We start from the raw sequence: 23,336 nt of genomic DNA, 5'->3' as shown, positions 1-23,336 counted from the left end.
GGTGAGGTTCATGTATAAACTATACTTAGTATAATGCCTGCCATGAAGTAAGCACTAGTTAAATAGTTACTCTTGTTGTTTACGCAATAGTAATTATCTTGCACAAGATCAAACACCAGTAAGAAGGCAAAAATCTTGGTGTTCTCACTCCAACTGCCAGGCTCTTTCTCTTCCCATGTGTTACTCTACTGAATGTCTATTGCTTCCTTAAATGATTGAAATACCACGGTATTTTTCATGTTATCCAGGGACATGGAAGTATTCTGATTGTGTAGAGCTGCAAATTAAAGGTCACTACAATTGTGAAATGATAATGTTGTGTCACTGTTGCCCTTTCTTGAGAAGAAGAGCACTCATATCAGAGCATTCCTCAGCTTTCCAAGAACTGTACTTCACAAGAGTTATAATTCTTTAATATCAAAACCAATTTCAGTCCTGCCAACTGAACGAACTGCCTGTGGTTAGACAGTATAGAGGCCATAGTATCTTCTCTGTTTGGTGCTAAATGGTGACGTCCACTGTTTGTCTCCCTTTCAAAGTTGTTCTCTCATATTTTAATCCAACTTCCTCCAAACAAAACAACTGGTGCAGCTGCAAGACACGCTAGCTTTCTGGTTCACTGCCACTTAGGCGTAAATAACTGGTGCACTTGCTCCCAACCTTAACTACCACTGGGCTTGGCACAGTCCCAGGCTCCCTGGGTACTGAGCCAGAAAGTTAATTTTCCAGACTAACTTTAACCTGGTGTGAACTTCAGACAAGGTAACTCTGGAAAAATTCACATTGACTTTCCCACCTCATTTCAAAATATATATTTTTTAATTGACAAAAAGAAACATTTACCAACATATATCATATTCTGGGCCTAAAACAAACCTCAATATATTTCAAAGGATTTAAATCATACAAAGGGATGTCTCTGGAAACAATGGAATTAAACTGGAAATCAGTAACAGAAAGATATCTGGAAAATCTGCAAAGAGTTGGAAATTAAACAACACACTTCAGAATCACCACTGGGTCAAATAGGAAGTCACAATGGAAATTAGAAAATAGTTTGAGGTCAATGAAAATGAAAATACAACATATCGAGATTTAAAATGGTGCTTAAAGGAAAATTTATGGCATTAAAGGCTTATATTAGAAAAGAAGAAATCTAAAATCAATGGCTTAAGCTTCCATCTTTAAAAAACAAGAAAAAGCAGCTAAAAACAAGGAAGCAGAAGGAAGAAAATAATAAAGAAATAAAATCAATGAAAGTGAAAGACAGAAAAACCAGAGGAAATCAACAAATCAAAAGCTGTTTCTTTTAAAAGATCAATAAAATTGATAAGCCTTAGTCAAACTGATCAACAAAAAGAAAGGAAAAAAATCACTAATATCAAGAATGACATAGAGAACACTACTACATATCCTACAGACATTAAAAGGATAATAATAAGGTAGTATTATTATATACGAACAACTTTATGCCCATAAATTCAAATATGTAGATAACAGACAAATTCCTTGAAAGACACAAACTACCAAAGCTCACGAGAAAAGAAACAGGCTGAATAGGCCTATATTTTATTAAAGAAACAGAATTGGTAAATCAAAAGATTTCAACAATGAAAACTTCAGACTCAGTTTGCTTTACTTGCAAATTCTACCAAACATTTAAGGAATAAGTAATACCAATTTAATGTAAACTCCAGACAATATAAAAGAAGGAAACACTTCCCAACTTATTTTATGAGATCAGCATTATCCTGATACCAAAATTAGACAAAGACATCACATGAAAATAAAAAAAAAACTATAGATCAATATATCTCAGTAACATTAATGTAAAAATCCCCAATAAAGTATTTTTGAGTATCCTCTACTCCAGCAATATATCAAAATGATAGAACATCATAACCAAGTTGGTTTTATCCCAGAAATGCAAAGTTGGTTCAACATTTTAAAATCAATGTAATTCACTATATCAACCGACTAAAGAAAAATCATATGATCATCTCAGTAGATGTCGAAAAGCGTTTGACAAAATTCAACATCAATTCATTATTTAAAAAAAAAAAAGCACCTCTCAGCCAATTGGAATTAAAAAGAACTTTCTCAACCTAATAAAGGGCTGCTGTATTAATTCTATTTGCTGCATAACAAATAACCCCAAAATATAAATATCAAACATTTATTACCTCACAGTTTCTGGAGGTTAGGGATCCAGGTATCACTTAGCTAAGTGCTTCTGGATCAAAGTCTGTGACAAGATTGAACATGTGTTTGTCAGCTGGGGCTACAGTCTCTTCTGAAGGCTCTTTGGGGTGGTGGTGCTGGGGGGTGGGGGCTGAGGGAAGATCTCCTTCCAAGCCCAATCATGGTTGTTGGCACAGAACGTTGGACTAAGTGCCTAAGTTCTTCTTGGCTGTTGGCTTCCTCAGTTCCTTGACATAGGGCAGCTCACAACATGGCCTCTCTATTCCCTCAGAGCAAGTAAGCGAGAGAGCACAAGAGAGGACCCGAGGTGGCAATCACAGTCTCTCTGCAACCTATTCTTGCAGATGATGTTACATTATTTTTGCCACATTCCATCCCTGAGAAGCAAGTCACTAAATGAAGCTTTCACTGAAGGGAAAAGGAGCACCAGGGCATGAATATCAGGAGGCAGGGATCATCTAGGGCCATTTTAGACACTGCCCTCTACAGCATCTACTGGGAAATCTAGCCAGCATCATACCTAGTGATGCAAGACTGATGCTTACCTCCTATGATCAGTCATAAGGATATCTGCTCTCACCACTCTTAGATCACACTGGAGGATCTACCAAGTGCAATAAAGCAAGAAAAAAACAAGACAAATGCAAAACTGTTCCTATTTACAGATGACATGATTGTCTACCTATTATAGAAAATCCCAAGGAATTTACAAAAGCTTTCTAGAACTTGTGAGAAAACACCCAGATGTCAAATAAGCATATGAAAAACTGTTCAACTAGTCATTTGGGAAATTCAAATTAAAGCCACAAGATACTAAGTGCTGACAAAGATGCAGAGTAATTGGAACATTGCTGGTAGGAATGTAAAATGGTAGTCTCTTTGGAAAACATTTTGGTATTTTGGTAGTTACTTACAATAACATATACTTACCATGTGACACAGCAGTAGTCCTCCTAAGTATTATTTTCCAAAGAGAAATGAAAACACATGGTCACACAAATGACCATGCATGAATGTTTATAGTGATGATTTATTTATTTATTTATTTATTTATTTATTTATTTATATTTTTATAATCTCCTGAACTGGAAACAGCTCAAATGTTCTTCAACTTGGAACGGATAAACAAGCTATGGTACCTCCATACAATGGACTACTCAGTAATAAAAAGGAATAAACTACTGATAAATGCAATAAGATAGATGAATATCAAATGCATTGTGTTAAGTGAAAGAAGCCTAGATTAAAAGGCTACAGAATGTATAATTCCCTTTATATGACCTTCTGGAAAAGCAAAACTATAGAGACAGAAAACACATCAAGTAGTTGCCCTTTGCAATTTCTGGGAGGTTCATAGACGACTTCTAGTCCACCGCTGGAGCCTGTCTATATGCTTCTCTGGTCTCAAAGAAGCTACCAGTCCCTCTCCTCCCAGCTCCAGCTCCCACCTGAACCCTATCCAGGTTTCCGTTTTGGGGCATGCTGCTTGGCATGGGATTGGTTGCTGTGTCAAAGACAGCACGTTCATTTTCTCCCCTCGGGTATTGCTTCCAGGGCAAACACCCACCTCAATGCTGGGAGGATGGAATGGGGTGGATGATAAAGTACTGAGGCAGTCTGCCCAGTGGCAAATTACCTTATTTCATGATTTCCAGACATTAATTAACTTCCCACCATTGTGCTCAGACCTGAGCGAATGAGAAGCCAGTTAGGGGAAGGAAGGGAATAAGGAACGTAAAACAAGGTAGGCTCAATAAGCCTCCATCTCCCACATCAGGCAGCCCCTTTGTAAAGGAAGTCAGTGGTCAAGAAGCACCCTCCCCCTCCAAGCCAGTGGAGGAAAGTGCTGACTTTAACCAATTTCATTAATACTTTCCTCTTCCTCTGTCTCTCATTCATTCATTCATTCATTCATTCATTCATTCATTCATTCATTCATTCATTCACTGGATGTTACTCAATGATCAGGACAGACACAGAAGCTGCCCTCAAGGCGTTTACAGTCTAGCAGAGGATACCGGGAGAAATCACAGGTGTTACATGGTGCGGGATCAGCTTTGCCTGTGAAATACAGACTGCATGGGCGTGGGGGGAATCCTAGCGCAGGCGTCTTCCCAGCAGGCTCTGCTACGGCTGCGTTTTCCCTGACCCACTGGAGTTTGCAATCTTGCAGACCTCCTCCACCGCAGACGGACGTGCGGGGCTCCAGGCCCATTGTCAGAACAGACCCTTCAGCGGCCAGGGACACCCACCAGGGCCCTTCCCCGCAGCCAGGCCCGCGGCCAGGTGCGGGAGGGAAGCCGGGGCGCCGCGGCCCCGCCCAGGCCGGCCCGCGGCGGGGGCCGGTTCCCATAGGGATCGCGGGCCCCGCCGGCTGCCAGCGGAGCCCGCAGGAGTTGGCGCGGCGGGAGCAAGGCCAGGCTGGGCGGCCGTGGCGCCGTGAGTCCCGGGCGGGGAAGGAGGCGCGGGCCGGGCTGGGCGGCCGGGGCCTCCACGTGGCGCCGCTCGAGGCTGCGCGCCGTGGGCCGAGCGCGGGTGGGAGGCCAGGGCCGCGCTGGCGGCGTTTTCCGGGGCCGCGAGTGAGCAGCCGGGCGGGAAGGGTGGGTCGGTGCGGCCGGCTCCCCGCCTGCGCCTCTGAGCCGGCGGCGGAGGCGCGGGGCGTGGGGGCGGCCGCCTCTCGGGGTCGGGTCTCGGCTCCGCCCCAGTCTTGCCGCCGCCCCCGCGAGGAGCCGGGAGGTGTCTTCTTGCTCCAAGGAAATCAGACCCGAAATTAGAACCGGGGAATCCCTTAGCCTTCGCCGTCCTCCAGCCAGCTCATATGTCTTAGATCGGATGAACTGTAACATTGAAAAGATAGGTTATCTTACAACTCGGTTGGTTTTAGGATGACAGGTTACATTTTAACTTGCAGGGTGTATAACCTTGGGTTACCGAAGGCAGCGAACTACTAGGCTGTCATCCTCGGTCGCGTTGCCATTGCTCAGGGGCTTTAAAGGCGGGGGTCGATTCCTAATTCTTAACAAGTGCTGTTGTTCAGTTCTAGGTCCTTCCTTGACAAAGACCCATCGTCGAGTGCAGCTCTAGTGCAGTTTGTCGTTCATGCCAGTATTTTATAAGCGACATTTTCAAGCTATGTGAAGATCCTTTTTAAGAAGATTTATTCCTCTGTGATGGAGAAGTATGAAAAAATTGGGAAAATTGGTGAAGGATCCTATGGAGTTGTTTTCAAATGCAGAAACCGGGACACGGGTCAGATTGTGGCCATCAAGAGGTTTCTGGAATCAGAAGATGACCCCGTCATAAAGAAAATCGCCCTCCGAGAAATCCGCATGCTCAAGGTAATGGATTCTTTCACGTGAATTTTCAGGGACTAAAACATTGAAGTGAATGGTATTATGTTAAATAAGTGCCTTGAGATATGGTTGCGTGTCCTTCCTCCATAGACGTTTGTCTTGTAGTACAAATGGGACATCTCTGAACAAGTCACCAATTATATAATGAGCTAGAAAGCAGAGATGTAAACGAGGGCAAGGTGGTTTTCACTTTCAGAGATGCTGTGGGATATTTTATTTTCCTTCCCAGTAGCTTCTCTTTCATGCCACCTGTAGATCTGGTTCTTCAGGAGCCATCAACTTTGATAGTCTAAGAACTTACCACAACTCAAGTTTGCTAGCACTCTTGATTTTTAAACTTTAAGGCTATCTTCTGTTGATGTTCTCAGTCCATTAAGAGAATTAATCATTCACCTGTTTTCAAACTGCTAGGATCCTGACAGGTTTTCATTACACCTCACATTTGTCTACCAGTGAGTATCATAATGTCCTGTCTTGAAAAGAAGGATTCTTCTCAAAGAAGTGAGATGATCACTTTTAAAATGTTTATTGTTTAACCCTAGAAGACCATAATAGCATAGCAGGGAAGGGAGGGTGGGAAGGGGGTGTTTATTACAGGCTATTTTTTGCCTCTTTTGGAAAGAGACTTCTTTTCTGAATTTCCGTGAAGATGAAACCCAAATTGCAAGGTACAATGTGACATATAATGAATGCAGTGGCGGCTAACTTAGTTTCAAATAGTTAGGGCCTCTGTTCTGACATGTGTAACTAACTATATGACAAGGAGAGAGCAACCTCGTGGGAGGTGAGTGGAATACTCAGGGGATTTTCTCTTATCCCTGCTTCTCCATTTTCTCTAGCCTTCTCTAAAAGTCTTCTTTCCTCCCATGAGTTGAGTAGGTGGGGTTACCTCTGGATAAGGATCCTGAATGGGAAGTAGCAGGCTTTGGATGAATTACAATGGATGGGTAATAAGAACACTTTCTCTATTTGGGTTTAGAATGTTCTTTACCTGCAGTTGTGATCTGTTCTGAGAAGACACTTCCAAACTATCACTTCCCCCTTCCCAAAGTGCTCCCCTAGGAAGGAGTAAGACCAGTAGTGTTTGGCCATCCTACTGCCACTCCCCAGGGAGAGGTTCTCACCATTTCCCTTGGGCTGATGGACAGTTTTTCACTTTCTCAGGCTATTCCTAGAGGAGAAGGTGATCATTGTATTTCAAGGGTTCCTTTATTTTTTAAAAAAGAAAATCTGTTTCTGTTTCTTTCTGATTCTGAAGGTCACCGGTGAATGCCTGTCTGAAACCTCTCACTGCTCTTTAGCAATATGTGTTTACAGGTATAGCTCCCAGAATTAATTGAGTTCCTGCAGGATGGGAACCTCGCCTTTGTATCTCTGTATCAACTGCTTGGCACATAGTAGGCTTCCAATAAATGTTATTGTTGGATAGGAAAGAATTGTTTAAAAAAATAAGCTCTTAGGAAGGGTAGGTGTTGCCAATAAATTAGGGAGTCATATGTGTTCTCTTGAATAACTGAATATTGATATGCTTTAAAGGATAGAGTTGTATGCACAGGAACCTGATTTCAAGGCACCCAGCACCCCACGCTCCACTTCAAGTGCACAGATGTAGATTGCCCTGATCTACGTGACATGATGGGACTAGATTTTGGTAGAATCTGTTGCTTTAAGCCCTAACTTTTCAGAATTCTGTGATATTCTTAACACATAAAGGATACTTATTTGCTGAATAAGTGAAATGAAGGTATATTAAATAAAGTCAGATTTTCTCCACTTACTTACTCAATAAATGCTTATTGAGCCCCCTTGTGCCTAAAACAATGTTTGTATGAAGTTGTACAACCCTGTCTTTCAGATGCTTATCTCGTGGAAGGGAAGTAAGATGAATTTCCCCTCAGCTCTCGCTCCTGGTAGACTGGGTTCCTATTGGGCAGGTCCGGTGTCATTCACCTTATGTCCCCATTCCTGGCGAGAACCCTCTAAATGCTTGTTGAGAAATGAAAACGAAGTGTTTGTAGGCACATTTGAATTAGATTTTGAGATGTTAGGGAGGCATGAAATGAGAGAGAAGGAATTCAGGGCAAATAGTCTATCCTAGGAAAAGGTGCGTAAGTGGAAAGCAGTAAATATATTGAAGGAACACAGGTAATAACCCCAAAATCTTGGCCAAGATGCCTGATGGGTACTGACAGGCCAGAGAGAGAAGGGAAGGAAAGGAAGCCATGGTTCAGTGGGAGGAGGTGTGAGCAATTTCCTGGAATACAAGCCTGGCTCTGGGATGTGATGCACCCAGGTGGCTTTTGGGGTTTGGAGCCTGGCTCCATGAGACCCTTAGCCCCTGAGAACAGGAAGTCGGTGAGGTATAGGCAAGTGTTTTAGGGCCCCGTCTGACGGGGATTAAAGGTAGAGCTTCAGTGCCCATGGCAAGGAGGAATACCAAGCGTGAGCAAAGCATAGTTCTGTGGGCACAGGGGAAGGTTGCAGCTCAGTGACTCGGGGAATTTGAGTTCCTAGGGTTTTCCCTGCACATCCCTCACTGAACTGTGTGGCTTTTAATGACCCCTGCTAAGGTCAGGATCTAGGAGCCAGAAGGACTGAGGCTGAAAGTACCACAATGACCTTAGCCAAAGCAGGTGAGGACAGGCAGGGGCTGACCCCCTGACTGGTCCCATTACAATAAGGAAAACTAGGAGACCAGATGTAGAAGGCATTGGATGCCAGGGTAAGGAGTTTGACTTTTTCCGGAAAAGAAGGGAAGCTAGCTAAGATTTTTTTTTAATTAGAAAGTTATCATTTGCAGATTTTTGGATTTCATGGATTAATAAAATTTCAAAAAACTTTTTTTTTTTTATAGATTGGGATAGGGTTGTCAGCATTTTAAAAAACCACCTACTACTGTTACCATCAGTTCATAAAAAAGGGACATAATATTTTAAAAAAAACAACAACTAGGAAAGACACAATTTTAGGAAAGATCACAGTCTTCCCAAGAAAGAAAAGCTGACAACTATAAATAGCACCTACATACATATATTTCTCTGGTGTGTGTGAGAGTATGTATATAATTGTGTGTATGTATCATTGCCCTATCTCATTTCACTATCCATTGATGAAAAGAGTGACATCGTTTGTTTTGTGTAGTCTAAATCTCGTGCAAGTAAGCGCTCTGTCTAGGAACAAAAGGATTCCCCAGATCAGGTAGTGTCCTGCTTCGAAGGGTCTGTATCTGACACAACAGCATACTCGGATTACAAAAGAATGGCATGGTCCCTTCAATTATATAATAGAATTTAGCCTGTATCCATCCACAGAGAAGTCCTTGGATATGTTTTGTTAATCTGTTTATTTAACGATTTAAAGAACTCCCAAATGTTGCTATGGACTCCTTTAAAAATTACATTTGTTTCCTCTTAAGCGGATATGATCATGGGAGTGAATTGTCCAGCAGTCAATTGTGTAATAAAGGCAGCACCTCTACAATGCTTTCCATTCTTGGTGTGACAGTATGTATGAAGATGCAGCCATCCGTTAGTAAATGCTTTGGAAGATGATAACTATTATCAAGACACCTATTTTGCTAATATTTTTAAAAGACATTTTTTTCTGAAAGTTGGAAACACTTTTAAAATAGCATTATTTCATGCCATTTGGGGGGGGGGGGAGCAAAAGCATGACATTTTAATGAGGAAAACTCAGCGTTTATACTAATGAATTACTCCCTAAATTAAATATAATTCACCCTTCACCAAGAAGTCCTCCTGTAGTTAGCCCTTTAATTTTTAATCTTGAGTCATAGTTTTTCTAGGTTACATAATTAGGCTTTTAAAAAAATAAACAACTGCTCCAGTTAAAATCAGCCAGATCTTACTCTACTTTAAGAACAAATTAGGTTCCATTCTAATGACAGTAATAAAATTTTACTGCAATAACTGAGCTAAAGCAACTATCCTACCCTTTCTCAAATTCGTTTTCCATTGTGGAAAAAAAGGGAACAATTCATTATTTTCAGTCAGTGTTTTGATAAGATACCTGTGCATAATATAGTTGGCATGTGTTCATTTGGCAAGTTTTTACAGAACTCCTGCCATGTGCCAGGAACTGTTCTGGGCTCCTGCCCTCACAGGTGAGGAGAGACTGAGAGTAAACAAACAATGATATGTCAAGTGGTGAGAAATAAAACAGGATAAGGAGCGAAAGCGTGGAGGGGCTTGCTTTTTTTATATAGGGTGGTTAGGAAAAGCCTTTCTGATGAATGACATTTGAGGAGAGACTAGAAGGAAATGTCTGAGCGATGACTCAGGCAGCTATCCAGGGCCAAGCATTCTAGGCAGAGGGAATAGTAAGTATAGAGGTCCCGAGGCAGGATCAAGTGATGTTCTCATGTGTTTTAGGAGGAGCGAGTAGAGCAGTGTGTCTGCAGCACAGTAAGTAAGGGTGAGGGTCGTAAGAGATAAAGTGAGAGGTAAGAGGGTCAGACACGAGTGCCTTGGGGGCCACAGTAGGGACTGTGGGTTTTACTTTGAATGAGATGGGAGCCCTCAGAGGGTTTTGAGCAGAGGGATGCCTTGGCATGACTGATACCCTAGAAGGATTCCTCCAGCTGCTGGTTGCTTCAGCTCCACAAGCAGAAAGATCAGGTGAAGGACTGACTATTGGAGTAATCCAGGATGAAGGGATGGGTTTTGGGTCAGAGTAGTAGCAGTGGAGGTAATCAGATTCTAGATTTATTCTGAGAGAAGAGCACATAGGAATCTGATGGTTGGAAGAGAAATCAAGAATGACTCGAAAGTTCTTGATGTGAATAACTGGAAGAATGAAGAGATCATTGACCATGATAGGCAGACCCACGTGCACATTTGGGGAAAGGAAATCAAGAGTTTCATTTTAGGTATTTTGTTTGAGATGCAAATCCAAGGAGGCTGTAAAGGGGCAATTAAATATACAAGTCCGGCATTCAGGGAAAGGCCCAGGCTGCAGATATAAAGTTGGGAGACGTCATCATAGCAATGGTGTTTAAAGGCATGAGACTGGGTTGCCATACGGAATGGAGAGACCAGCACCAAAGCCTGAACCTCGGCGCTCCAGCACCTGGAGGTCAGGAAGATGGGGAGGAATCAACAAGAGAGGCAAGACGCAGCATTTGACAAGGAACATCCCAAGAGCGGTGTTCTTCAAAGCTTAGTGAAGAAACTGTTTCAAGAATGAGGGGATGGTCCATGGTGTCGAAGGTCACCATTAGTACAGACTTAGAGTTATCCATTGGCTTTGAAAATAGGAGGCTCATCTGAGATCTGGACAAGAGTTGTTGGGGTGAAGTAGTAGGAATGAAACCTTCATCAGAGAGGGTTCGAGAGAATGAGAGGAGCAAAATGAAGATAGTGATTCAGACAATTCTTTTTGAGGAATTCTGTTATAAAAGAAACCTGAGTCATGGGGCAGCAGGCATTTGGAAGGATGTGGGGGGTCAAGAGAGTGTTTGTTGTTTTTAATATGGTATAAATAAGTATATCTGTATTAATCCACTAAAGGGGGAATGATGTTGGAAGGAAAGAATTGCTAAAGCCATGACCTTGAGTTACTAACTGGACTGTGACCAAAAATAGCCCTAACAGCATAATAAAAGACCAATTCATGGACCAGCTAGGAGATTAGGCGACCTCTTATGTTATTTGGAATGTTGTTAGGTTCTTTACAGACACTGTCCTTCATCTTTATGTAACAGGAACCACAGCTGTCTCCAGAGTGTGGGTGTAGCACTTCTTCCACCAGGATGTCTGAAATCTTCTGATTTGCATATGACCCATGAATGCTACTGGAAAGAATTCAACCCCTTTTCATAACTAGGGCTCAAGTATATAAAGATATTTTGAATGGGAGGTGGGGTGGTCGTGTCAGAAACCAGATTACAGAGAGAGACAAAGTCCCTGAAAGAAAATCTCCTTAAATCAAGAAGTCTAGCACAACAGGCTCGAGTTATCACAGGCCCTGTGAAGGGACGTGGACACTATTTCTGCATGAAGCAGGGACTGTACTTGAACCCAGCCTAGCCCCCTGGGGAATAACAACGTGTCCAACAAAAAAAGGCCTATGTGGTTCAAAACAGAGGCAAACCAACCAACCCAGAATAATTGTGTTACTGTTTCCAAGCCTCTGACGTGGAACCTTCTCTCTGTGGAATGAAAATGGTACAACAATTGGAAGAGGAAGCAAAGAATTCCAGTCGACAGTGGTGGAAAGAGTAGGTGATCCCAGAGGAGTTGAGGTGAAGGACAGGACTGTCCCTCTGAGGTGCCTGGGCAGACCTTCTGCAGTGTGGCAGCTGGGGCAGGGACCTTCTGGTAGATCAGACTGATGTCAATCAAGGGCTGAAAGCGGTAGCTAAGTCATTGTCTATGACAACCCACCCTCCAGAGGACAAGAAAAATGAGAGGCAGCAGGAGAAGGAATCACACACTGCCATTTGGTCACCCAGTAGACTTGGGCAGGTACCTTGTATTGTTACCCAGGATGCACAGATTACACTTATACAGCCTTAGAAGGTGCGGGATCGATTTGAGATGGTTAATGATTTGCCATGGCCTTGTGGTTAGTAAGCTGAAATGGAGACACAGTTCTGTTTGTCTCCAAGTCCATGCCCTGTGCTCCCACCCATCAGAACCATCACATTACACCGCACACCACACTCTGAAGTCTCCCAATGATGTTAACTGGTCCTCAGGGTTTATCCTGCCCTTGCTCCCGCGCCCTGCTTAGCTGTGGCACTCATGGCTTCCATGAAAGTCTGGGTGCAGATTCTTACTGAAATAACAGTTCTTACCAATTCTCATTCCACAACCCTGTAGATTATTTTAGAAGGCAAAAAATTACGGTTTGCCACCAACAAAGATGAGAATAAGCATGGGGGAAAATGCCCATTTAAAACTTGACTGTAAACATAACAGTAAAGCACAAGCATTCTAATAGAGAACAGTATTACTTAAGATGTGCAGATGACACCCTCTGACTGGCAGAAAGTAGCAATGATTTGAACCGACTTCTGATGGAAGTGAAAGAAGAAAGTGGTAAAGCAGGACTGCATTTGCACATCAGGAAGACAAAAGTTGTGACTACAGAAGCAATTTACAATGAAGACATTAAAATTGTTAAAGGTTTTGGGTACCTTGGTTTGGTCATCAATGCAAATGGAGACAGCAGCCAAGAAATCAAGAGAAGGCTGAAACTCAGGAGGGCAGCAAGGTGAGAATTAGGAGAGATCAGCAAGAACAAAGATGTGTCATTAGAGACCATGGCAGAGATCATCCACGCCCTCATATTCCCAGTTACTATGTATGGATGTGAAAGTTGGACAGTGAAGAAGGCTGCTAGGAAAAAATGTGCTTCATTTGACATCCGACGTTGGAGGAGGGTTCTACAGATAGCTTGGACCGCCAGAAAAGATGAACAAGTGGGGCCTAGAGCAAATTAAGCCTGAAATATTGTGGAGGAAAAATGACAAAACTGAAGCTGTCTGACTTCGGGCACATCATGAGAAGGCAGGGTTCTTTGGAAAAGACAATAATGGGAGAAACAGAAGGTAGCAGGGAAAGAGGAAGACCAAATATGAGACGGATTGACTCCGTAAAAGAAGCGCTAGGCATGAGTCCACAGGAGCAGAGCAGGGCTGTTGACAGGACATTGTGGACGTGACACATTCACAGGGTCACCAGGACTCAGAGCTGACTAAAGGGCACGTAACACACACATAAAGATGAAAATTGGTTCTTGGGTGTGAAGCAGAAAGTCTAACTTTTTTAGTGTCTAAAGCATAGATATACAAAGAGTACATATAGAGATAGGCAGCTTATTTGTGGTATTAAAATTTAATTGGGAGGTGATTAGGAAAATAATGTGTAAAAAGACTCCTTTGGGGGACAAATATGAAAAAAAAGGCCCATATGGGAAAGTGAGAGTATGTATTCTCATCTTTGTTGGTGGCAAACCATACATTTTTGCCTTCTGAAATAATCTATAGGGTTGTGGCATGAGAATTGCAAAGAACTGCTATTTCAGTGAGACTGTTGAGTGTGTACTTTGTGCCAGGAACGGGCGTTTATTTGACTTTAATTAGTCGTGAATAGGAACAACGCACCGAGTGTTCAGAGTGCCCCTTTTTCCTACTGTCTCCTCACTTTCAGTAACCTTCCAGTGAGGCTGTGGGCTGTGTGACTGCACGGGGACGGGAGCCAGTTAGGAATTACTGTTTCTGATGTGGTTCATAGCGACTGGGTGACCTTGGGCAAGCTCCTGCTGGCACCTGAGCCATCTTATCACCATGATTTATGTCTCTGTTTGGCGTTGCTTTGCTGACTCTGCTGAAGGCAGCAGAGTGCTCTTGGGCCAAACATCCAATAGCTGTCAAACCACCTGAAGGATGCAAGGGCAGGAAAGTAGAGGGTCAAAAAGAGCAGTAACGTAGGCAAGAGAAGCACACAGGTAGGAAGGCAAAAATGTGGGATTTAAACATGGTGCTAGGACCAGAGGGACGCTGACGGTGAAGCACTTCACCGGTCTCCCCAAGAAGTTCACTACTTTAGAATATCAGACCAGAAATACTACAAATTACCATCCTGGTGATGGTAATGAACAATGGGAAGTATGACCGGCAGGGTTCCCTGTTATCTAAAACATTTATTAAGTGCTTAATTCCGTGTGCTCTTAGGGCCTCAAGGCCCCGTTCCACTAAACTAACAGAGTACCACGTAAATGCTCCCTCGCATTGAAATCTAAGTAGAGCTTTTATAATTTTAAACACTTCTGCTTTCCCCAATATTAGCTGAAGGAATATTTCCCCCATGTTAATCGAATAATATTCCCCAACTCAATAAAAGTCTCAATGGGAAATCTGATGACGTCTTCAAGAATTTAGTCCTGCTGTTGCTAATTGGTACTCATTTCTAGGTCCCGTCTCTTCAAATTGTTTAGTTGGCTTGTTGAAATGGATTGGTAACATGTTTCTATAAACTATTTTAGCCATGATCAGAATTCTGTGTTACGGTTTACATGAGATTATAAATTCAAATGTTGGTGGGGAATCACACTGATACCATAAATGAGTAAATTTATGTGAGACATAAATGTGAGACAAGGTGAAGAGGTGGAGCCTAGGGCGACTGGAGTCTCATGTAAAGTGGGGGACCACTGCTCAGCTCCGCAGACTACAAGCCCCGCATGCTGATTTTCAGCCTCTTTCTTTGAAAAGCCAGAAATCAGAATTTTATGTAAAATCTCCTGGGTTCCCTCCACTACACACGTTTTTGTTTTGAAAAAAGTTTCAAAATATATAGAAGTGGATATAGAATAATACAATGAATACCTGCATGTTCTTAACTAGGCTCATTAATCAGTTTTTGAAAGTCTTCATTTCCTTTCTGTCTCTGCCTCTGTTTCACACACACACACACACACACACACACACACACACACACACACATTCTCAACACAGACACACACTTTTTTGGCTGAAACACTTTCCTAAGTGTACAATGTGAATCTCCTAGGACAAAGACATTCTTTTTTGTAACCACAATATTATTTCCACACTCAAGAAATTTATCATTGACTCAATACTTTTATATAATATACAGTCTGTGCTCAAATTTTTTATATTGTCCCAATAATAGTTATATAACTACACACACACACACACACACACACACACACACACACATATATTTTAATCCAGGATCTAATCAATGACCATACATTGCATTTAGTTGTTCTGTTTCTTTAGGACTCCTCTAATCTAAAACAGTTCCCCAACTTTGTAGTTCTGTTTTTCGGTCTTTGATGATACTGACATTTATGAAGTGTCTAGGCCACGTCTTTTGCAGAATGTGCCTCCACATACTGTAGGTTGTCTAGTTGTTTCCACATGATTTGATACAGGGTAAATTTTTCAGCAGGAGCACTGCACGAGTGAGGATATGTCCATCATACTAGCTCTCATCAGGAAGTACATGATGTCTGTCTGTCCTGTAATTGGTGCTTTCAGTTTTACTCTCATGGTTAAGATGGGTTTGCCGTATTTCTCAACTGTAAAGAAACACTTTCCCCTTTATATTTAATAAGTAATCTGTGGGGTTATCATTTGAAACTTTGTGACTACCTTGTTCCCCAAGAACTTTTACCCAATGATCCTTGCCTCAATCGATTATAATAAGAGTTATTGTAAAATGGTGATTTTCAACACGTCTTTCAACATCAATTATAACTTTTTCTGTAAAAAAAGTGCTCTCTTTCACCCCCCCCCATACATATACTTTTTAGTATCACTGTGAATTCGTGGATCTTCTTCTTTCATTCAACATGTTATAGACCATCACTGTCATTCTTCTTCTTGATTCTCAAATTGCACACCTTTGTCCACTTGCGGCTCCTTGAATCTAGCACCTTTGTCATGACAGATGCCTGTCATTCCTTGAGTACTTCTTTACAATGTGCACAACAAAATGTCCCAGGCTCATCCTGCCTCATCGCTGGAATCAGCCATTTCTGCAACGAGCCCCTGTTCCCTTTTAGTGAGAATGAAATCTGACTTTAAAGCATTGACAAGTAATTTAAAAATTTTTAAACACCATTCACGCCAAACAAAACATATGTGTAGACCGTGTTTGGGCTGCAGGCTCCATTTTGGGCCCTTGGATTATACAGCTTTTCATTATGTGTAGATGTTCTCAGTGGACTGGCAGAGCTGGCCCCTCGCTGCCCATTACTAATATGCAGATAGATGTTGGGAGTTTATGGAAACTGGTCGTCAACAGCGTAGAAGACAAAGCAGAGTATTCCCTTGCCCACGGTGAGAGAAACCAAACAATCCCCTTATCATCATCTCTCGTTATTTGTTCAACAAGTGGAGACCTGTTTAATTTATTTTTACACGATAACATACTAACTGCAAATAGTAACAGACTTTTTGTTTGTTTATTGGAAGATTTTTTGCCTTAGCTCATAAGGTGTGTATCTAGAAAGATTGTATTCCTGCTGTGTAGTGAACTCCTAAATAATAAAGCTGCTATGCAAATACTTCAAGAACAAAAGAAGCAGAAATCAACAAGCTGGTTCATTACCTTCTTAAAGACACCCAGTTTGTAAGAAGATTAAACACATACCACTATTCAGTGCCCTAAATGCCCCTACACACGTCCTGACACCTCTTAGACTCCAGAAGATAAAATATAGAGCAGGAGGAGGCAGAAAAAATGATTTTATAATGCACAGGAATAAAAAATAAATTTTGCTATTGTTTTTTTTTTTTTACTACTTAAATTATTTTTATTTCCAGCAAATAAAATGTATAGGTAGACAGCCTGTGTTGCATATAGTTATTATAGAACAGTCAAACCACACTAGAAAGTAGTACTTTTTATATGGAATGGAAATTTTAAAAAACGAGCCAGGCTTGAGTCTTTCACTTTAAATTTTTTTTTAGTGTTTTAATTCACCTTTTTATTTGGCAGGATTTATGTTTTAGGCCACAAATTTACTTTCAACAGGCATATTTTCTTGCTAATTATTAACATTCTTTATTATTTATTAACTTTAAAAGCACTATCATAAAAATGCTGTGGATAAAATTGCCAGGTTGAAAATCTTTGAACTTTATTCTTCTTTTTGTTAAAATAATGAAAGGTGAGTTTCTAAATCAACTGATGCTATCACCATACATAGAAACCAAACAGTTTTTTTTTTTTGAAGGGGAACAGGACTTTATTGGGGAACAGTGTGTACTTCCAAGACTTTTTTCCAAGTCAAGTTGTTGTCTTTTCAATCTTAGTTGTGGAGGGTGCTGTTCAGCTTCAAGTTGTTGCCCTTTCAGTCTTAGTTGTGGAGGGCGTAGCTCAACTCCAGGTCCAGTTGCCGTTGTTAGTTGCAGGGGGCACAGCCCACCATCCCTTGCGGGAGTCGAATTGGCAACCTTGTGGCTGAGAGGATGCACTCCAACCAACTGAGCCATCTGGGAGCTGAGCAGCAGCTCAGCTCAAGGTGCCGTGTTCAATCTTAGTTGCAGGGGGCGCAGCCCATCATCCCTTGCGGAACTTGAGGAATTGAACTGGCAACCTTGTGGTTGAGAACCCACTGGCCCATGTGGGAATCGAACCGGCAGCCTTCAGAGTCAGAAGCACGAAGCTCCAACCACCTGAGCCACCGGGCCGGCCCAAATAGTTTGTTTTGTAACTAACAGTACATTGCTGCGTTAATTTTTGGCTGTGTCATTGTTCATTTTCATTTTGATCACTTTTGTACGATTGCTTCTTTCCTGGTACTTTTCATATACTTTATTAATCACAATAAAACAGATCAAGCATCCACTGTGCACATCCTTAGCCTGTGCTGGGTTTAGAGAAGAATCTAGAAGAGATGACAGCCCAGGTCTCTGGCCAGAGAATAAAAAATAAATTCCTGTTCTGTCCATGCTATCTACAGCAAACCTAAAATAAATAAACTTCAGTAGCACCCAAAATTTCCACCCATAATTCCAGTTTTTTCAGTATTCCTCCACTCCATATGTCACACTCCTTCCTTCTCTACCTGTCCCTGAAACAAAACATTAGCCAGGGTACCTACCATTGGGGTTCTTAGCATTGGGAGGAAATACAGAATTGAGGCAGCTTTCCTTTACCAAAGCGAGTGTTAAAGAATGATTCCTCAGCTACCCCGTGATGGATGCAGACTATTCCCCTCTAGGCTGGAGACGGTGGTAATAATTAAACAGCTTTTTTAAATACTGAAAATAGCTGCCCCCAAGGCTGATGTATTAACTAGCTCTCTGACACTAACTTCAAAATATCTATCTTGGTTTTACAATATAGTGAAGAGACCATTTTAAAACCATGTAAAACCATTTGTATTTCTCCACTGCCGTGGTCCAGCACCTTCAAGATTCCAGCTGGTACATATGAAGCATGTCTTGTAATTCTTTGAGTACAGTTATTTCCTCCTGGAGCATGAACCATATTGCCTCAGGCACTGCTACAACCTCTGTGGGCCCTGGGAGGAGGTAGGGATAGAATCAGGAGGCACGTGCCTCAGTGAGGTATTTTCAGGTCTCCTGTGAGAGCAAGCATTTCATTTGGCAAACGGGCAGAGAGGCTGCTTCTCCCATCCTGGAGAGGTGAGGGAAATCTGAGGGTTTATGGTTCTCAGGCTTATCCCCATAAATGTCCCTATCCCAGACCTCTGGGTTCTTCTCTTTCCCATCGGAGCCCTGACTTGGACATAAGAGACCTGTTGTGGCTGTACATTGTTGTTGTTTTTTTAATCTCTGCGACTCTTAAAATTAAGTCCTGAGCCTGATTTTAGCACTCTGTCCAATGACTGCAGAAGATAAATGTCTCTGTAATTACCGCCATCAAGGCCTTCTGACTCCCGCGGTTGACGGGTGAGTGGCTAACTCGAACCTATCATTAGCTCTTTTCCTTTTTCAGTGAACTGGAGGTATTAAGTAAAGCCAGCTTATGCACTAATCCCCATAATTGCCATTGCCCCATGCTATTCGTGTGCCACTGCTATTGCATAGGCCAACCTGCACCTCATTCAAAACCGCCACGGATGAAAGTCTTGGTAATTGTGTTGCTGCGGGTCCGCAATGCTGCCTCTTGCCCACTTACCACCAGCAGTAGGGGCTTTGTTGCCATCTGCCTGGTGGTTGGTCCAGTTCCAGAATCCCATTCTGAAGATGTGCTAGTTAGGACCACTTCCGGTACCATCTGTCTTAGCCTGTGCACCACCAGAAAGTGAAGTCTGAGATAAGGGACTCTCTTAGTAGCTTATTTTGGGAAGTGAGACTAGGGAGCAGGAGTAGGGGACAAGAGAGAGGGAAGTAGGGAAGGAGGAAAAGCCACTGCCACGGGAAACAGAGACTAATCCTGCCAGGTCTCTCCCGGGAACCTGCAGACCAGAGGAGGGGAGCATTTACCCACCACTCCCTGTCCCCCACTGGTCAAGGGTTCCCTGCATGGAGTGTGACCTCCTGCAGGTTAAAATCATCCCACCAGCATCCCACACCTCATCACCCCTGAAGCCCCAAAGATACAGTGTGCAGCTGAGATGAGGGGCTGCAGGTTACGCCTACACAAAGCTGGTTGCTGCAGCAATGGTTAAATTAAAAAAGATGTACTGAAAGTATGCGAAGCAAGACACAAGAAGTGGCTAAAACCCCAGCTTCCTTGCTGTTCTCAAACGTTCCAGTCAGGTCCTACACAAGAGCCTCGGGAATGGTAGTTCCCGAGTTCTACCTGGAACATTTTTCTGGAGACCCTCATGACCCTCTCCTTCTCCAGATCTTTTTTCATTTGTCACCTTTTCAGTGAGGCTTTCTCTGATCATCCTGTTTGAAATTGCACTCTCCCACTATGCTATGCCCCCACCTACTTTCTTTCTTTCCCTAAGACTTATCACCATCTAGCATGCTCAACTATGACCTCCCTGAGAGCAGAGATTTTTGTCAGCTTTGTTAAATATTGTAATCCAAAGCTTAGAATAATGTCCGGCACCAAGTAGGGGTCAGCATATGTTTTCAATAATAATATACAATAAATGAATATGTGAAAATAGAATAATTTTGCATATATTTAATATACTTTCCATTTTCATATATTTTTATAAAATTACTCAGTAACTTGCTTTCTTCGCTCAACAATACATCCTTTTCATTAGGTCAATAGACCTCTATTAATTTCATTATTTTTTATTTATTTTTTTTTTTTAAGATTTTTATTGGGGAAGGGGAACAGGACTTTATTGGGGAACAATGGTCAAATTGTTGTCCTTTCAATCTTAGTTGTGGAGGGTTCTGTTCGGCTTCAAGTTGTTCTTTCAGTCTTAGTTGTGGAGGGCGCAGCTCAGCTCCAGGTCCAGTTGCCGTTGCTAGTTGCAGGGGGCACAGCCCACAATCCCTTGCGGGAGTCGAACCGGCAACCTTGTGGTTGAGAGCCCACGCTCCAACCAACAACTGAGCCATCCGGGAGGCAGCTCAGCTCAAGGTGCCGTGTTCAATCTTAGTTGCAGGGGGCAGAGCCCACCATCCCTTGCGGGACTCGAGGAATTGAACTGGCAACCTTGTGGTTGAGAGCCCACTGGCCCATGTGGGAATCGAACCGGCAGCCTTCGGAGTTAGGAGCACGGAGCTCTAACCGCCTGAGCCACCGGGCCGGCCCAATTTCATTATTTTTAATAGCTGCATATTATTTAATATTTCATGGTTTGACTGTATCACAATTTATTTAACCCATCCTCTTCTATCAAAGGACATTTGTTTGTGTTGTTTCCATTTTTTTTGCCTCCACAAACAATGCTGCAATAACTATCCTTGTACATATAATTTTATGCAAAAGTGCTTTTATTTATATAAGGTACATTCCCAAAAGTGATGTGCTGGATAAAGGGTGTATGTGTGTGTGTTTCAATAGATTTTATTTATAGAAAGGTTTAAATTTTAGAAAAATTGAGATGCTCATATAGAGTATTCACATACACCCTGTACCCAGTTTCACCTATTATTAGGTTGGTGCAAAAGTGCTTGCTGCTTTTGCAATTGTTTTTAACCTTCTAAACTGCAATTACTTTTGCACCAACCTAATAGCATCTTACATTAGTATGGCACATTAGTTATAATTAATGAACCAATATTGATACACTATATTAACTGAAGTTCAGACCTTATTCATATTTTCTTAATTTTTATCTAATGTCCTTTTTCTGTTCCAGAATCCCATCTAGGATACCAAATTGCATTTACTTGCCATATGTCCCTAGTCTTCTCTTGGCTATGACAGTTTTCGACTTTCCGTGTTTTTGATGGTCATGACAGCTTTGAGGAGTACTGGTCAGGTGTTTTGTAGAATGCCCTTCTGTTGGAATTTGTCTGGTGTTTTTCTCATGGTTAGACTGGGATGATGGGTTTGGGGAAAGAAGGCATAACCTGGCTGAGATAGTTTGTCAGGTTTTTCCACTATAAAGTTACTCTTTTTCTGTCTCTCCATGCTGTACTTTTTTGGAAGGAAGTCACTATGTGTAGCCCACACTGAAGGAGTGGGCAGTTAGGCTCTCCTCCTTGAAGGCAGATTAGCTATACAAAATTATTTAGAATTCTTCTACATAGGAGATTTATTTATTTTCCCTAATTAATTAATTCAGTCAGTCAGTCATTCATATCGGTATGGATTCATGGATATTTGTGTCCCTTTGACATACCCCCATCAAAAACAATTGTTTTTGTTTTAGCACTTTGTTTTAGCATCTTGACACTACAAGATGCTCCAGGCTTATATTGTACTTTTCCTGCCCTCCCTAGAATTATCCATTTTCTCCAAGGAGCACTGGTTCCCTTTATTGGAGAATGATGTTAGAAACCAAGATCTGAGCACTAGGTGTACTTGTTGCTACTGCAGTGTGGTTGCTTCTAGGCCCTGACAGAGCAAGGTAATATACGTGTTTCCCCGAAAATAAGACGGCATCTTATATTAAGTTTTGCTCCAAAAGACGCATTAGGGCTTACGTTCAGGGGATATCATCCTGAAAAATCATGCTAGGGCTTATTTTCCAGTTAGGTCTTATTTTCGGGGAAACATGGTTTATGTATATACCAACACATGTCTAGAAACGTATCTACAGTTATTTTATGTATAGTTGCCCGTACCTATATTAAGCTAAACATGAGTTCATACTGATGTCTCCAACTCAAACCAATGGGTTGATTAGGTCACGGATTATACTAGTTTCCTCTCCTTGCTTATCTGTATACTCAGGGAGAACCCTGGCTCCCATTATCCGGCACTCATTTACTTCATTGTTGTTGCAGTATACATATATAGCAGTATCAGAATTGTTCATCTATACCCCCATGGGAAACAAACTTATCAGTAAGAGTACAGGGCTTATGTGTAGTACCTTTAGTCTTACAGACTCTACCTATTTACAGAGTTACTTAGGTCAGCACATTTTCCCCCCTCCCCCTTTAGTGAGGTTGTTTCACACATTGTGATAGGTTCTTTTGTCAGAGTCTTGCATTCTATCCTATGATTCCCCAACCTCCTCAATGATTTTTTAAATTTGCATATATTAAGGTTCACTCTCTGTGCTTAAGGTTTTGATAAATTCATAATGTCACAAATCCATATCATAGAAAATAGTTTCACTGTCCTAAAAAACCCTGTGTTTCATCCATTCTACCCTCCCACATATCCTCTGAACCCCTGGCAACCACTGATCTTTTATTATCTCCATAGTTTTGCCTTTTCCAGAATGTTGTGTAATTGGAATTATATATAGTATGTAGCTGTTTGAGACTGGCATCTTTCACTTAACAATATGCATTTAAGTTTCATACATGTCTTTTTGTGGCTCAATAGCTCATTTCTTTTTATTACTGCATAATATTCCATTCCATGGATGTATCACAATTTGTTTATCCATTTATTTGTAGGAAGACAACTTGGTTGCTTCCAGTTTTTAGTGATTATAAATAAAGCTGTTATAATCACTTGTGTGCAGGTTTTTGTATGGACATAATTTTTCAAATCATTTGAGTAAACACTTAGGAGTGTGATTACTGGATAATATGGAACAACTATGTGTAGTTTTATAAGAAATTTCCAAACTGTCTTCCAAAGTGACTCTCCCATTTTGCATTCCCGCCAGCAATGAATGAGAGTTCCTGTAGCTCAGTATCATCACAAGCATTTGGTGTTGTCAGCTTTTTATGAATTTAAGCCATTCTAATACATGTGTAATAGTATCCCATTG

At 41.7% G+C, this 23,336-nt stretch overlaps 1 protein-coding gene across 4 annotated transcripts in view; it reads left to right on the top strand.

Moving 5' to 3' along the window:
* The first annotated feature begins 4,302 nt into the window (after nt 1-4,302).
* The window catches only part of CDKL1 (cyclin dependent kinase like 1), a 50,277-nt gene continuing 31,243 nt past the window's right edge, over nt 4,303-23,336 (top strand). The window contains exons 1-2 of one of the 4 annotated variants that reach the window (XM_074327496.2): nt 4,303-4,641; nt 5,240-5,540. In XM_074327496.2, coding sequence (XP_074183597.2) covers nt 5,373-5,540 — 168 coding nt within the window. In that variant the 5' untranslated portion in view covers nt 4,303-4,641; nt 5,240-5,372. Of the gene's footprint in view, nt 4,642-4,835; nt 5,541-23,336 lie in introns of those variants that run through there. The other 3 variants (XM_019725658.3, XM_019725659.3, XM_074327495.2) reach the window with 3 other exon arrangements.

This window comes from Rhinolophus sinicus, chromosome 3, assembly GCF_057876585.1.
Source record: "Rhinolophus sinicus isolate RSI-liver-muscle chromosome 3, RSI-T2T, whole genome shotgun sequence".
In the NCBI taxonomy this organism is placed as follows: Eukaryota; Metazoa; Chordata; class Mammalia; order Chiroptera; family Rhinolophidae; genus Rhinolophus; species Rhinolophus sinicus.
This window is presented reverse-complemented; position numbering and strand designations above follow the sequence as displayed.